Genomic DNA, 14,964 nt, shown 5'->3' with positions numbered 1-14,964 from the left:
CCTCCAGGGCACCATGATTCTCTCCACCTTCACTCCCAACGTCCCCTCCCCCACAGCCACATGAGGACTGCAGAAGCTGTAACACCTTTCTGTTTACTTCCTCCCTCCTCAGTATCCAAGGGCCCAATTGCACTTTCCAGGTGAAGCAGCGCTTTACCTGCACTTTGCGCAATCTAGTCTACTGCATTCATTGCACTCCATGTGGTCTCCTCAATATTAGGGAAACAAAGCGTAGACTGAATGACCACTTCAAAGAACATGTACATTCTGTTCCCAAAAAAGACCCTGAGCTTCCAGTTGCCTGCCACTTCAACACCCCACCCTGTTCCCTGGCCAATATCTCGGTCTCAGGCTTGCTGCAGTGCTCCAGTGAGGCTCAGCACAAGCTGGAAGAACAACACCTCATTTTCTGCTTGGTGGCCCTGCAGCCTTTTGGACTTAATACTGAATTCAACAATTTTAGAGCTTAACACACTCTCACATGTGCTCATCCCAACCTCCATAAGAGCCCAGAAATGATCCCTAAGCACTTGAAGCTGGCTCACAGGTTCACCAATACCGTACTGTAGGTGCTGCTGGACGGGGTCACCAAGAGAAGGTCCATTATCTTCCCAGGTCTTTACAACAGGAGGCAACCTTATCAGAGCCCTGCAGCCTGGGCTGAGATCACAGCACTATCTGTGTTGCTGAGCTGCACCAAAGGCGCACACAGCAGTGCTACAGAAAATGAATGATCTCCAGCAATTCACAAGGGCACCATTTTCTCCCTACTACCTGAAACTGTCAAGGGTATTACTGAGTCTCATTCTATCATGGCACAGACATTGCACAAAGGCACAAAGCCTGCAAAGCTTAGTATCTCCTTTTTTTAAAAAAAAACTCATTTGTGAGATATGGGTGTAGCTGGCTGGCCTGTCTCTAGTTTAGATTAGATTAGATTAAAGGTGGTGGTCAGCTGCCTTCTTGAACCACTGCAGTTCACCTGCTGTGAGTTGATCCACAATGCTATTAGGGAAGGAATTCAAGGAATTTGACCCAACTGCAGTGAAGGAACCATCCAAGACAGGATGGTGAATGGTTTGGAGAGGAATTTATATCTGCTGCCCCTGTCCCTCTAGAAGGAAGTGTTCATGGATTTGGAAGGTACTGTGTGACGATCTTTAGTGAATTTCTGCAGTATATCTTGTAGATAGTACACACTGCTGCTATTGAGCGTTAATGGTGGAGAGAGTGGATGCTTGTGGGTGTAGTGCCAGTCAAGTGGGCTGCTTTGTTCTGGATGGTGTCAAGCCTCTTGTGAGTTGTTGGGGCTGCACTCATTCAAGCAAGTGGGGGGTATTCCATCACACTCCTGACTTGTCTTGTAGATGATGGATAGGTTTTGGGGAGTCAGAATGTGAGTTACTCACCACAGTATTCCTAACTTCTGACCTGTAGTTGTAACCACTGTGTTTATGTGGTGAGTCCAGTTGAAGTTTTGATCAAAGATAACCCCCAGGATGTTGATAGCAGGGGATTCAGTGATGGTAACATCATTGAATGTTATGGGGCAGTAATTAGATTGTCTCTTTTTGGTGATGGTCATAGCCTGGTATTTGTGTGGTGTGAATGTTACTTGCCACTTGTCAGCCTAGAGATTGTCGAGATCTTGTTGCATTTGGACACTGACTGCCTCAGTGTTTGAGGAGTCGCAAGTGGTGCTAACATTGTGCAATTAGCGGCAAACATCACCATTTCTGACCTTGGGCCTAGAATATTACCCTGGGGAAATACTGCAGAGATGTCCTGGAGTTAAGATGACTGACCTCTAACAACCACAACCTATGTGCCAGGTATGACTCCAATCAGAAGGAGAGAGGTGAACTGGCCAAGGAAGGCCAGGCCTATTCTGTGACAAAAGGGAGGTAAGAATTGCCCAGAAATACAGGCAGATGTGAACAACACATTGGCATATGGAAGCTATTCTGTATCTTCATCAATTCATTCTTTATCTTCTCTTCTGCAAGCACTAACACCACCCAGACCAGCATGTCTGAAGAGGAAGCCTTTGAATCCTCAAAGGATGCAATGGCAAGGTGTTTACTCCACCTTCCAGAAGCACAGAGACATCCAGCTTGATGGGTAGATTATAGAATGCAGGACACAATCCCCTGGACACATCACTGACACCCATCTCTTGTTGGTGGAAGAAGCAATACGCCAGGTTTGTGATATTCAAAGAATTTTGGTAAACCAGACACCTGCTGACTCCTGTGCAGAAGATGTTCCTCTGTACTTCACTATTCATCACATGGTTAACCTGCAGAGAGAGACACATAGGAACATGAGGCAGCTTTGTCTGATGGCTTTAATAGGTTGGAGAGCAAGATGGAAGACTCCATGTCCAAATGCAGCAAAATCTGGACAATATCTAGTTTTGGGCTGACAAGTGGCAAGTATCACCAATAACCAGAAACTGAACTGGACCAGTCATATAAAAGCAATTGGCGACGAAAGAAGTTCAGAAGTGAAGAATCATGCAGTGGGTAACTCACCTGCTGTCTCCCCAGGGCCTGAACACAGTATACAGGGCACAAGTCAGGAGTCTCCTGGATGGGTGCAACTCCAACAGCACTCAAGAAGCTTGACATTATCCAGGTCAAAGCAGTCCACTTGATTGGCATCACTTTCACAAACATTCAGTCCCTCCAGTTTTGATACTCAATAGCAACAATGTGTATCATGTGTGCAAGATGCACTGCAGGAATTCACAAGGCTCCATTGACAGCACCTTCCAAACCCCAACCTTCATCTAGAAGGACAAGGGCAGCAGGTACATGGAAACACCACAATCTGCAAGAGCACCATGAAACAATTACCATCCTTACTCAGGAAATATATCCTCATTCCTTCAGTGTTGCTGGGTCAAGATCATGAAACTCTCTCCCTAATGACATTGTGGGTCTACCTACACCAAAAGGACTGTGATTCATGAAGGCAGCTCAACACTACCTTCTCAAGGCTAACTAAGGATGGACAAGATTCAAGTCTAGGCAGTGACATCCATATCTCATGTGTGAAAGAATAAATCAGATGTCAATGCATATATGTAAGCTTCTTGCTGCTGACAGTGAGACTATCATTCCAGTATCTAAGGAGGGAGAGGTTAATTGCAAAAGTTTAACTCTATGGTAAACATCTGATTTTTGGATTCCTGTACAAACCAACTCATCACGTGTATTATTCTCAATAATTAGGAAGTGGAAAATTGCACCATAGCTTTGTGAATTATGTTTGATAGTGAAATTTCAGCACAACCATGTTAAATTAATTTTTAACATAACATTACATGAAATGATATGCTGTATGAATGTGTTTTTGTCATACGATGTGTCATGTCAGTGAATTAGAAAGTCATATGTGTTTAATGACTGTCTTCTATTTCAGATAAACGCTGGTTGAATGAGTTTGATGATAAACTGCTTTTTACATGTCCCTCATTTAATACAATAGATACAATTAGCAGGTAAGTGACTAAAGATCATCCACATTAATCTCACAGAAACCTGGTAAGTCTATAAGCTTATGTCACTTAGAGGCTTTTTAATATTTATAATTTGTTCATATCACAAAACTCTAACACAACTGACTATTTAGTTGTTCCCCTTATATGCATTCCTGAAGAAGGGCTCATGCCCGAAACATCGATTCTCCTGCTCCTTGGATGCTGCCTGACCAACTGTGCTTTTCCAGCAACACATTTTCACCCCTTATATACACACAATTCTTACCCAATTATCCCTCTGTTACCATAAAACCATCACCTATTCCCTCATTCCATTTGGTCTTTGAGCAGCCTTGATGGACCTTTGATTTCATGAATATCCATCATGGAAGATAGCTGCTCTCTTGAAACAGGTATTTTCATTTTTGCAGGATCTGGATTTTTTACCCTGCCCTGAACAGTGTGGAAGGAGGCCATTCGGTCCATTGAGTCCACACCAATCCTCCAAAGAGCATCCCACCCAATACCACCTCCCTATCCTAGCCCTGTAACCCTGCATTTCCAATGGCTAATCCACCTAACCTGCACATCCCGGGACACTGTAGGCAATTTAGCATGGCTAATCCACCTAACCTGCACATCTTTGGACTATGGGAGGAAACCAGAGCAACCAGAGCCAGCCACCCAGCGGAAACCCACCCAGTTGCCCAAGGGCAGAATTGAACCCATGTCTCCGGAGCTGTGAGGCAGCACTGCTAACCACTTAGCCACCGTGCCACCCCAGTGAAGAATTTTATATAGCCAGTTATATTCATTTTTACTCCACATGTGTAAGTTCATTACTTCTACTTGTGGAATGAGTTGGATGTCTTCATTCATTCTCAGCAGATGTTTTCCTGGTGAATTGGACATGTTCACATCTTCAATCATGCTACTGGGTAACTGCTGCTCACTCAGCAATATCTCTGTCACTGGGACTGAGAATACTTCTTTCAAGTACAATGGATTGAAATATTGTTCTTTAGCTTGTGTTGGCTCCCCATCCAGCACTAACGTCAATTCTGTGGTATCAATTTATTCTCCAGTCTTTTTGATTGCTTGAATAACTTCAGTTAACATTTTCCCAGTGAGCTCAAGTTGGTTGTATTCCTCATTTTAGCTTTCAGTATTTGCTTCTTGGAAAAGTTTGCCAACGTTTTTTAATCTAAAGTTTCCTCAGTGGTGCTATTAGTAGAAACCATTTCCACTTTTCCTGTATTGTCGCATCAGTCCTTCTCATAGACAGTATGAAATGATTTGCTTATGCCAACATAGGCAATATCAGTAGACTCTTTCATCTCTTTGGGTTTGGTCATGAATCTAGAAGTCTCAATGTGATCTTCCTTTATTGGCACCTTGACCAACAATTGTAGTCAGTGACTGCTGTTCCTTCATCTATGGTGCCTGATCTGATAAAATAGTGACACTGAATCCTATATCAAGCTTAAAATTGATGAGACGAACATTAACAAGCTCCAGGAAAATTGTTGGTGAGGCAGTGGCTTAATGTTAATATTACCAGACTAGTAATCCAAAACCCCAGGCTAATGTCATAAGATTATGGGTTCACATCCCATCATGGAAAATGGTGAAATTTGAATTCGGTAAAAATCAGGGATACATAAAATTAGCCTGACCGTGACTATGAACCCATTGTCAATTGTTGTAAAGCCCATCTGATTCCTCACTAAAGTCCTTTACAGGTAGGAAATGTCACATGCTTCTGAAGAAGAGTCATGCTGGACTCAAACATTAACTCTGTTTCTCCAACATTTTCTGTTCTTATTTCAGACTTACAGCTTCTGTAATATTTCACTTTTATTTGGCTGTGCGTTGTGAATTCTGATTTCAAAGTTCCATTGTCACAGTTTCCACTAATCTGTATCGGCCATGAATGGAATTATTGACTGATTCTCTTGGATTCTGGATTACTGGTGCTGGAAGAGCACAGCAGTTCAGGCAGCATCCAAGGAGCAGCGAAATCAATGTTTCGGGCAAAAGCCCGTCATCAGGAATAAAGGCAGTGAGCCTGAAGCGTGGAGAGATAAGCTAGAGGAGGGTGGGGGTGGGGAGAAAGTAGCATAGAGTACAATGGGTGAGTGGGGGAGGGGATGAAGGTGATAGGTCAGGGGAGGAGAGGGTGGAGTGGATAGGTGGAAAAGGAGATAGGCAGGTAGGACAAGTCCGGACAAGCCATGGAGACAGTGCTGAGCTGGAAGTTTGGAACTAGGGTGAGGTGAGGGTACGGGAATTGAGGAAACTGTTGAAGTCCACATTGATGCCCTGGGGTTGAAGTGTTCCGAGGCAGAAGATGAGGCGTTCTTCCTCCAGGCGTCTGGTGGTGAGGGAGCAGCGGTGAAGGAGGCCCAGGATCTTCATGTCCTCGGCAGAGTAGGAATGTTGGGCCACAGGGCAGTGTGGTTGATTGGTGCGGGTGTCCCAGAGATGTTCTCTAAAGCGCTCTGCTAGGAGGCGCCCAGTCTCCCCAGTGTAGAGGAGACCGCATCGGGAGCAATGGATACAATAAATGATATTAGTGGACGTTCAAGTAAAACTTTGATGGATGTGGAAGGCTCCTTTAGGGCCTTGGATAGAGGTGAGGGAGGAGGTGTGAGCGCAGATTTTACAGTTCCTGCGGTGGCAGGGGAAAGTGCCAGAATGGGAGGGTGGGTTGTAGGGGGGCGTGGACCTGACCAGGTAGTCACGGAGGGAACGGTCTTTGCGGAAGGCGGAAAGGGGTGGGGAGGGAAATATATCCCTGGTGGTGGGGTCTGTTTGGAGGTGGCGGAAATGTCGGTGGATGATTTGGTTTATGCGAAAGTTGGTAGGGTGGAAGGTGAGCACCAGGGGCGTTCTGTCCTTGTTACGGTTGGAGGGGTGGGGTCTGAGGGCGGAGGTGCGGAATGTGGACAAGATGCGTTGGAGGGCGTCTTTAACCACGTGGGAAGGGAAATTGCAGTCTCTAAAGAAGGAGGCCATCTGGTATGTTCTGTGGTGGAGCTGGTCCTCCTGGGAGCAGATACGGCGGAGGTGGAGGAATTGGGAATACGGGATGGTATTTTTGCAAGACATAGGGTGGGAAGAGGTGTAATCCAGGTAGCTGTGGGAGTCGGTGGGTTTGTAAAAAAATGTCAGTGTCAAGTCGGGGAGCCTTCCACATCCATCAAAGTTTTACTTGCACATCCACTAATATCATTTATTGTATCCGTTGCTCCCAATGCGGTCTCCTCTACATTGGGGAGACTGGATGCCTCCTAGCAGAACGCTTTAGAGAACATCTCTGGGACACCCGCACCAATCAACCACACTGCCCCGTGACCCAACATTTCAACTCCCCCTCCCACTCTGCCGAGGACATGGAGGTCCTGGGCCTCCTTCACCGCTGCTCCCTCACCACCAGGCACCTGGAGGAAGAACGCCTCATCTTCCGCCTCGGAACACTTCAACCCCAGGGCATCAATGTGGACTTCAACAGTTTCCTTATTTCCCCTTCCCCCACTTCACCCTAGTTCCAAACTTCCAGCTCAGCACTGTCCCCATGACTTGTCCGGACTTGTCCTACCCGCCTATCTCCTTTTCCACCTATCCACTCCACCCTCTCCTCCCCTGACCTATCACCTTCATCCCCTCCCCCACTCACCCATTGTACTCTATGCTACTTTCTCCCCACCCCCACCCTCCTCTAGCTTATCTCTCCACGCTTCAGGCTCACTGCCTTTATTCCTGATGACGGGCTTTTGCCTGGAACGTCGATTTCGCTGCTCCTTGGATGCTGCCTGAACTGCTGTGCTCTTCCAGCACCACTAATCCAGAATCTGATTTCCAGCATCTGCAGTCATTGTTTTTACCTCGTTGATTCTCTTGGATGCTGAACTCTTCACTTAAATCTTGCTTTTTCAAGGATTTTGTTGTTTCTTAGATTACAGTAATTGTCAAAAGCTTGATGCATTTCTTCAAAACCATCTGTCCTTCTTTAATATTTTGCTGTTTTTTTCATCACCAGCTGCAGAATAATATATTTTCTTGTTTGTTTTGATATTTTGAAACAATTTTGATTCCAAAGAGCTGCTTTTTTTTTCAAAATGGCCAATCCTGTGTTCTGCTTAGCATATAACTGACATCAAACATTTGTTATATTTCCTGCCATTTTCTTTTTGATTATTTAGTTGTCCTCCTTTACAGCTAGTTTCAATCTGCAATATCTCCGTGCTGTTTCTAATTAGCTGTCTTTTAAACCTTAATCTTGCTGGATAATTTTATCCTAATTTTCTGATTATAAAACTTTGCAAATCAAATCAATGTTGCTCTACTTGTTTGATCTATAAGATTTGAAATTTTTCACTGGAGCAATGATGTCTTCTTTTCCTTGATTTTAGAAGGTTCTCTGCAGCAACTCCTCACTTAAAGTTAAGATTGCATTCCTGATATCAAATAAAACAACTTCCAATAAAGTTGTTTTTTTTCCCCATGGGAATCAATGTTAAAGCCTGAGTGAAATAGCTTGTGACATTTCTCACCTGAGAAAAAAAAACACTGTATCATGCATATGCAACACTGCATTCTCAGCTGAAATAAGTTGCAAAATAGAATTCATCATCAAATATGTTAAAAATATTTTACAAAAATTACTCAGCTTTGTTGTACAGTGCTGTTGGATTGATTTAGCTCCATCCAGTAGTAGTAGTCCCCGGATGACCTGCACTGACCAACTTCTGCGAATAGATGGAGTCCAGAACTCTAATTCAAGTGTGAAGTGAGGACCAAGGAGCAGAGTAACAGGGAAAGGAGATCCAGGTTTTAAGCCTGGAGGTAAAACAGGGACAGGAGATGAAGTCGAGGTAAAGCAACACTGGGAGAATGAGGCCTCTGATAGAGACCAAGCCTCAAGGGAGACTTTGACCAAGGCCCCGCAAGGGGCACCTTATTGAGGAGTATAATGTTATGAGAGGCATGGACAGGACGGTTAGAAAGCAGGTGGTTTAAAGAGGATTTGAGAAAAATTGCTTTCTCCCAGAGAGTGGTGAGAATCTGGAGTGCTCTGCCTGGAAGGGCAGGAAAGCAGGAAACCCCACAAACTTTAAAAAGTACTTGAGTGAACACTTGAAATGTCATTACGTTCAAGACAATGGCCCAAGTGCTGGAAAGTGGGACTAGTGTAGATATAGGGTAGCTATTATCATTGCATACTCGATGGGCCGAAAGGCCACTTCTGTACTGTATGATTCTATGACCTGAAGTCATCCGTTACTCTTCAACCCTCTTCAGTCAGACTCTATCTTCTTAATTTTTAAAGTTACCTTTATGTCACTTGAAGTCTACTCCTTGATATTCCAAAAGTTGTAGTCTCAATGTGAGTTTATTATATGACCCTTGAGTTTACTGCTATAGTCATGTCTCTTGCTGCTCACTTGCATTAACAGTGACATTTGCTATGAATATTAACAGCTCCTTTCTTCACTTCTGTCCTTCTCAGCCTGGTTCTTTGTGCTGTTAATTGTAATTTTCTCTATGTGCCTGCAGGGGTTTTAAACTTATTCATGAAACTTTAAGATTATCACTTTCGTTATAGATCTATCTTCTCTAAGAAGTGAGGAACTGCCAATAAGTAGTTTGTAGCCCAGATTGTCTTTGCTACACCTTTTACCAGCTCCGAGGTGAGAGTTTCAGATTGCAGTGTTGCTTTATCACAGCCTTCATTCTCCAAGTTCTGCAAACAGTTTGTTCAGGCACTTGTTGCTGCTGACTAACTGTCTGAGCATTCTTAAGGTGATAATAACATTATTAAAGAGGTAAACTCACCTATCTTCTGAAAAAAAAATTTCCTTGGTTGAATGGAGGTTCAAAAACAGTATCTTGAGGTGTTTAAGCAATTATCCCACTTCTGACTATTGTAAGTTTGCAGAATAGGATGCTACTACCAATCCTCCTTTCTAAACTAAGTTTAAGGGTCTGTTTAGTTAACAGCAATGGACAATGAACAACTAAGGAATCCAAACAAGAAGATGCATTTGTAGCAACAAGATGTAATTTATTGTATGATAGCAATAGGTTCAAGTTAAATTGGCTAGTTATACATTATCACTACAATCTACTGTAGCTTTAGTGGTACAGGGCCTGATGAGTCATAGGGTCTTTTCTGTAATGTATAATTCTCTAATTCTGTGATACTGGGCCCCTAAGGAGCCAGGAGTGACACATCAGATATCTTAGGGTCTCAAACTGGACTCCTCAATTCTTCACCCAGAACTTTATGGTGCCATCAGATTGGGTTGAGCCTAACAGTTTCCAAATTACCCATTTCAGACCATTCCCTTACACAATCCTGCCTTAGTTCAATTTATGTCCAGTAGTGTGTTTGCAGCTAGCAAAGGGAGCAAACTGAGTTGGTGGAATGCATTGAATTTACATATCAGTGAAAAGGCATTTGTCAACTTCACAGACTCACCCAATGTCTGTCACCTGAAGTTATCCTGAAAATGCTTTTTGTGCTTTCCTTTCTAGTCAACATCACAGTTACTATGAAGATCGTTTGTGGGATTTCAAATGTAAGGGAACATTCAGTGAGCCACCGGCTTGTTCATGGACTAACTACGTGAACAACTTTGATGAAGAGTTTACCTTCACCTGCCCATTTGGCTCCATTATCAGTGGTATCGAGGCTTATCATGACAACTATCGTGAGGACAGGAGGTATTTTGGAAACTAGCTTTATTGCTTCAAAGGCTGGACAATTTTATAAACAATTGAGTATAATATTTCCATTTACTAATGTAAAAAAAAGTCAATGTTGAATCTTATCTTTCAGCACTTTAATTGACAGTTACAATGCACTTTCTATGTTAAGTTGTTACAAACATAATCACTTGGAGATACTCTATGTTTATAAATCCAAACTAAAGTACACAATATTGAACATAGAGTCATGGAGTCATAAAGATATACAGCATGGAAACAGACCCTTCGGTCCAACCCGGGAAACTAATTAAGAATATGAAGATTTCAGAAAAATAATCCCATTCCAGGTTTCTGGTAATATATCACACTTATGTGGTTATGGCATTATGATGTTACAGCAAAGAAACAAGCCATTTGGCCCAACATTGCATACTATCCTCGGCTCACTACTCTTCATCAAACTCCAACAGCATATCCTTCCTTTTTCTCTTGTGTGTCTTCTCCAGAAATGGATCAATGCTGTTCATTTTAATCACTTCAACTGATAGCAAATTCTACATTTCACTCTCCTGTTGGTTATCTAAATTTAAATATTCATTATAAACATATTACTGAGTGTATAAATTTATAGCAGTAATGTTGCAGAATTACTGTTGGCTTCAAGTTATTGGATTGAGTCCACTTAGAGGTTTCCAGGAAGGGCAAGGTCACTGTTGTTTCACATTGTTCTGATGCAAGGTGACAGAACTGAAATGTTAACTCTGTTTCTTTCTATTAGCAGAGACTGCCTAACCTGCCGAGTATTTTTTTTAGCAATTTTTGTTTTTATTTCAGATTTCCACCAACTGCAGTATTCTACTTTCCCATGTTGAAGTGCCCTCTCCATTTATTACCTTTGACCTGTAGCTCCTCTTGACCTGTAGCTTTAAGGAGCAATATTGCCTCTGAGTTGTATGACAGCGTAACCAATCAGAGGTCCCATGTCTCCCAATTAAAGGATGCTCTGACTTCCAGCTTCCTGAAGTCGCTGCTGTGCACATATCATGGAATTCTGTGCAGTGGCTGGAACATTTCCAGGCAGTGTAGTTTGGGAGCTCATTCATCATCCTCAACCAGACAGAGAACCAGGCTCCATGGCAATTAATGAATAGCCCAATGAAAATCCTAATAGTTAGTTGTTTTGCCCTGGGATAGGTTCAGAGTTAGTCCTGACCTTGATTTCGCACACCCAGGTGGAAATCTGGATTAGTAATTCAGTGAGGCCAGTGGTATACATCATTCCAACCACGAGGGTTCCATCCTGAGAACCCCCACAAAATTCACAAATACAAAGATTGCTTAACAGTAGTTTTTAAAAAAAATTCATTCACAGGATAAGGATGTTGCTGGCTAGGCCAGCATTTAGTGGGCGGCACAGTGGCACAGTGATTAGCACTGCTGCCTCACAGTGCCAGAGACCCGGATTCAATTCCCGCCTCAGGCGACTGACTGTGTGGAGTTTGCATGTTCTCCCCGTGTCTGCGTGGGTTTCCTCCGGGTGCTCCGGTTTCCTCCCACAGTCCAAAGATGTGCAGGTTAGGTGAATTGGTCATGCTAAATTGCCTGTAGTGTTAGGTAAGGGGTAGATGTAGATGTAGGGGTATGGGTGGGTTACGCTTCGGCGGGGCGGTGTGGAATTGTTGGGCCGAAGGGCCTGTTTCCACACTGTAAGTAATCTAATCTAATCTTATTGCCCATCCCTAATTGCACAGAGTATAGTTAAGAGTAAATCACATTGCTGTGGGTCTGAAGTCACACGTAGTCCAGACCAGGTAAGGATGGCAGTTTCCTTCCCTAAAGGACATTAGTGAACCAAATGGATTTTTCCAACAATTGACAATGCATTCCTGGTCATTCCAGATTTTTATTGAATTCAAATTCCACCATCTGCCATGGTGGGATTTGAACCCAGGGTGCCAGAGTATTACCTGGGTTTCTGGGTTATGAAGCCAGCAATAATTCCTCTAGGCCATTGCCTTCCCTGTAAATAGGTTAAAAAATGCAGTGTGAGAGTTTTGCCCACAGATGTCGATTTTTGTGGTCACTTATCTTTTGGCATGGACAGGTGAATTTGTGATTCAAGGTTTTGTATATTCAGAGGATTGATTGTATTGACAAAAGAAGATAAATATGGCAAAAGTGATTAAAAACCTCTGAAACCACGGTGAAAGTCTGATTATTGACACCAGCAGGCCACCCAGGACTGGTAGATTATAACAGAGTCTTATCTGAATGTAGGAATGTGACTAGCATGGAATATAAATAATGTCTTTTAAAGTCAAGGCCAGTTTTCCCTGCAGACTCTGTCCAAACTAGTCAGTATCATCCAAATTATCATGGATCCAAAAATCTCCCTGTCTCCATTCCCAAGCAGTTACTTACTTGTGAAATTCTGAGATATCAGACTAACATTATATCCTACATTATCCAGCTCGGATTGACTGCTTTCCTTGACATGATTTTCTGTGGTCTATCTATCATGAAGACCTACAATCCAATCAGATGTTTATTCGGGATATTTTTACAGAGGTTGACATTAACTGCTTTTGGTGGAATTCTGTTCTACAAAAACCAATACACTGAATGCGAGCAAAATATTCTACAGAATTCTCTGAGCTACACGGAGTCTTGGTTGATTGACAAATCAAAGCCATTTCTCTAATAAAAGATTATGTGTGCCTTTATCTTTGCAGAGGTGAACTGCTGTTTGCTTTTGGATGAGTTGGTATAATTTGCCTCCAAAAAGATACATGGACAGAATTTGGCTGATGGTTGGCCAGATCACTGTCTGGCAACGGGCTCAATCTGCTCTGAGCTCAAGGGGTTGACATTCTGAAATGTAGCTCTGGACAGGGGGTGAATTAGGGAATGGATTGTAATGCGCATCCTGCCTTGAAATTGAGGTCTTGCTGCAGGAATGAGAGAAATGATGGAATGACAGCACAGGGAGGGGGCTGTCATTCTAGCTCGCTGCTGCTTAGGAAACTGTCCAGAACTCCAATTGGTGCCTCTCCCTGTTCTCAGCAAAAAGTTGCCTTCACCAAACTCCATCAGCTCACTGCATTTTTGGCAATTTGCTGCAACATTAGTAATTTTAGATTTTTCACTTCTGTCATTTGTGTTATCATACTGTTCCAATCTAGAACTCCAATATGGTCTCAGTATTATTTTTGAAATGCTTGTCACGTTCACTGTTTCACTGCTTTGTCTTTCTCAGGTGGAAGTTTTTTTGTTGCCGTGTAAACAATGCCTGCAATGATCAGTGTTTCTGGACAGACTATGTCAATTATTTTGATGAATACTTCAGCTGGAAAGTTCCAGACTCGAGCTACCTTGTGGGTGTTTCCAGCTATCATGATAACTATCGAGAGTAAGTGACTTGCAGCTTTTCAAATTTTCAGGTAGAAATTTCTTTGAGTGTATTAGATAGACTGACAACATACAAAGATGGAGTCAAATGAAACCAGGGTACATGCAGAGTTTGACCACACAGGTTGCTGGACACAGAGAATGGGAGATGTTATACTGTGGTATCAGCAGGCCAGTCTTAGATCAATTACTTAATATAAGCTCCAGCCACCTACTCAAATGTTTTTGAAGTAGGGACCTATTTGTGTTGTGACACAAAGAGAGGTACAATGTACATGTCCATGATGTTGTAGACGTGGACTCAAGTTTGGACATTGTTCTGTCAGAAATGTTTTCTATATTTTTAGTGCTTGTAAATCCCATGGCATAGATACCATGGTCAGACATTACCTACTCCTGCAATTCTTTGATTTGCATATTTTACTCTTTAAAACACAGGAACAACACTGTTTCCAAAGTAAAATCTATTACAGATACTTTACTGTGAATAATGTCCTTTAAATCGTCAGCACATTGTGGCTGTAAATGCTGAGGAACCTCATCTCCAAACTTCAGAACTTGCATCTTCTAAATGTCTTCCCACCCGTAACAATTCGAATACACTTGCCCAAGTTCCTTTTATCTATTGGCGAAGTGTTTCTGGGGTAGTGTGTGGGTAGAAGCACAGAAACATTGAGCAGGCAGTGTTTAAGCTTCTTGATTGATTACAATGTGATGTGGGGTGATGCAGGCAGGCTAATAACAGGTAGAGTGGGGTTACAGAGGGGAGACTGCAGCAACATGTTTTGGTATTGAAATTTTGGTATAGGGTCTCTCTGACTCTATTTGCCAAAGAAAATACCTGAAATATCAAAGCATTACCTGAAATCTAGACCACAGAGTTGGAATGGATAGATTTGGAGAGTAGTATAATATAGCTGAAATTCATTGCTGGACTTTAATACTTGTTTTCTATATTTAATCACAGGGACCGTCGGTGGAAATATCTGTATTGCACCCAAAAGACATGTTAATGCAATGGAGGGCTGCAGGAAAAGCACTCACCCATACCGAAACATTCATTATACAGAAATATACAGCTAACCTGAAAATTGAAAAAAATTTCAAATGAAGTAAAAGCATGACACTAAATGAATAAATTCTCTGACTAATTTTCATTTTGTGAAGGGGAATTATAGTAAGGAAGATAAAATATCTTGTAGGAAATGGAACATTTTACAAATGGTATCAGTATAGGGTATCTCTCCCAGGAGCTCATCGGTTCACCCTGTCTGTGCCAGCTCTTCAAATGAGCAGTTCACTTAATGCTATTCACCTGCCTTCTTTCCATAACTATCCTCATTGTTGCTTTTGAAATC

General features: G+C 42.5%; 1 protein-coding gene across 1 annotated transcript in view; it reads left to right on the top strand.

Moving 5' to 3' along the window:
- Positions 1-14,629, top strand: part of LOC140458290 (uncharacterized) — a 30,759-nt gene extending 16,130 nt beyond the window's left edge. Inside the window, exons 6-9 of the mRNA XM_072552692.1 lie at positions 3,427-3,505; positions 10,025-10,213; positions 13,455-13,607; positions 14,574-14,629. Of these exons, the coding sequence (XP_072408793.1) occupies positions 3,427-3,505; positions 10,025-10,213; positions 13,455-13,607; positions 14,574-14,619 (467 nt within the window). The 3' untranslated portion in view covers positions 14,620-14,629. The remainder of the gene's footprint in view (positions 1-3,426; positions 3,506-10,024; positions 10,214-13,454; positions 13,608-14,573) is intronic.
- The last annotated feature ends 335 nt before the right edge of the window (positions 14,630-14,964 follow it).

This window comes from Chiloscyllium punctatum, chromosome 32, assembly GCF_047496795.1.
Source record: "Chiloscyllium punctatum isolate Juve2018m chromosome 32, sChiPun1.3, whole genome shotgun sequence".
NCBI lineage: Eukaryota > Metazoa > Chordata > Chondrichthyes > Orectolobiformes > Hemiscylliidae > Chiloscyllium > Chiloscyllium punctatum.
Note: the sequence above shows the minus strand (reverse complement) of the source record. Positions and strands in the feature narration are given on the sequence as shown.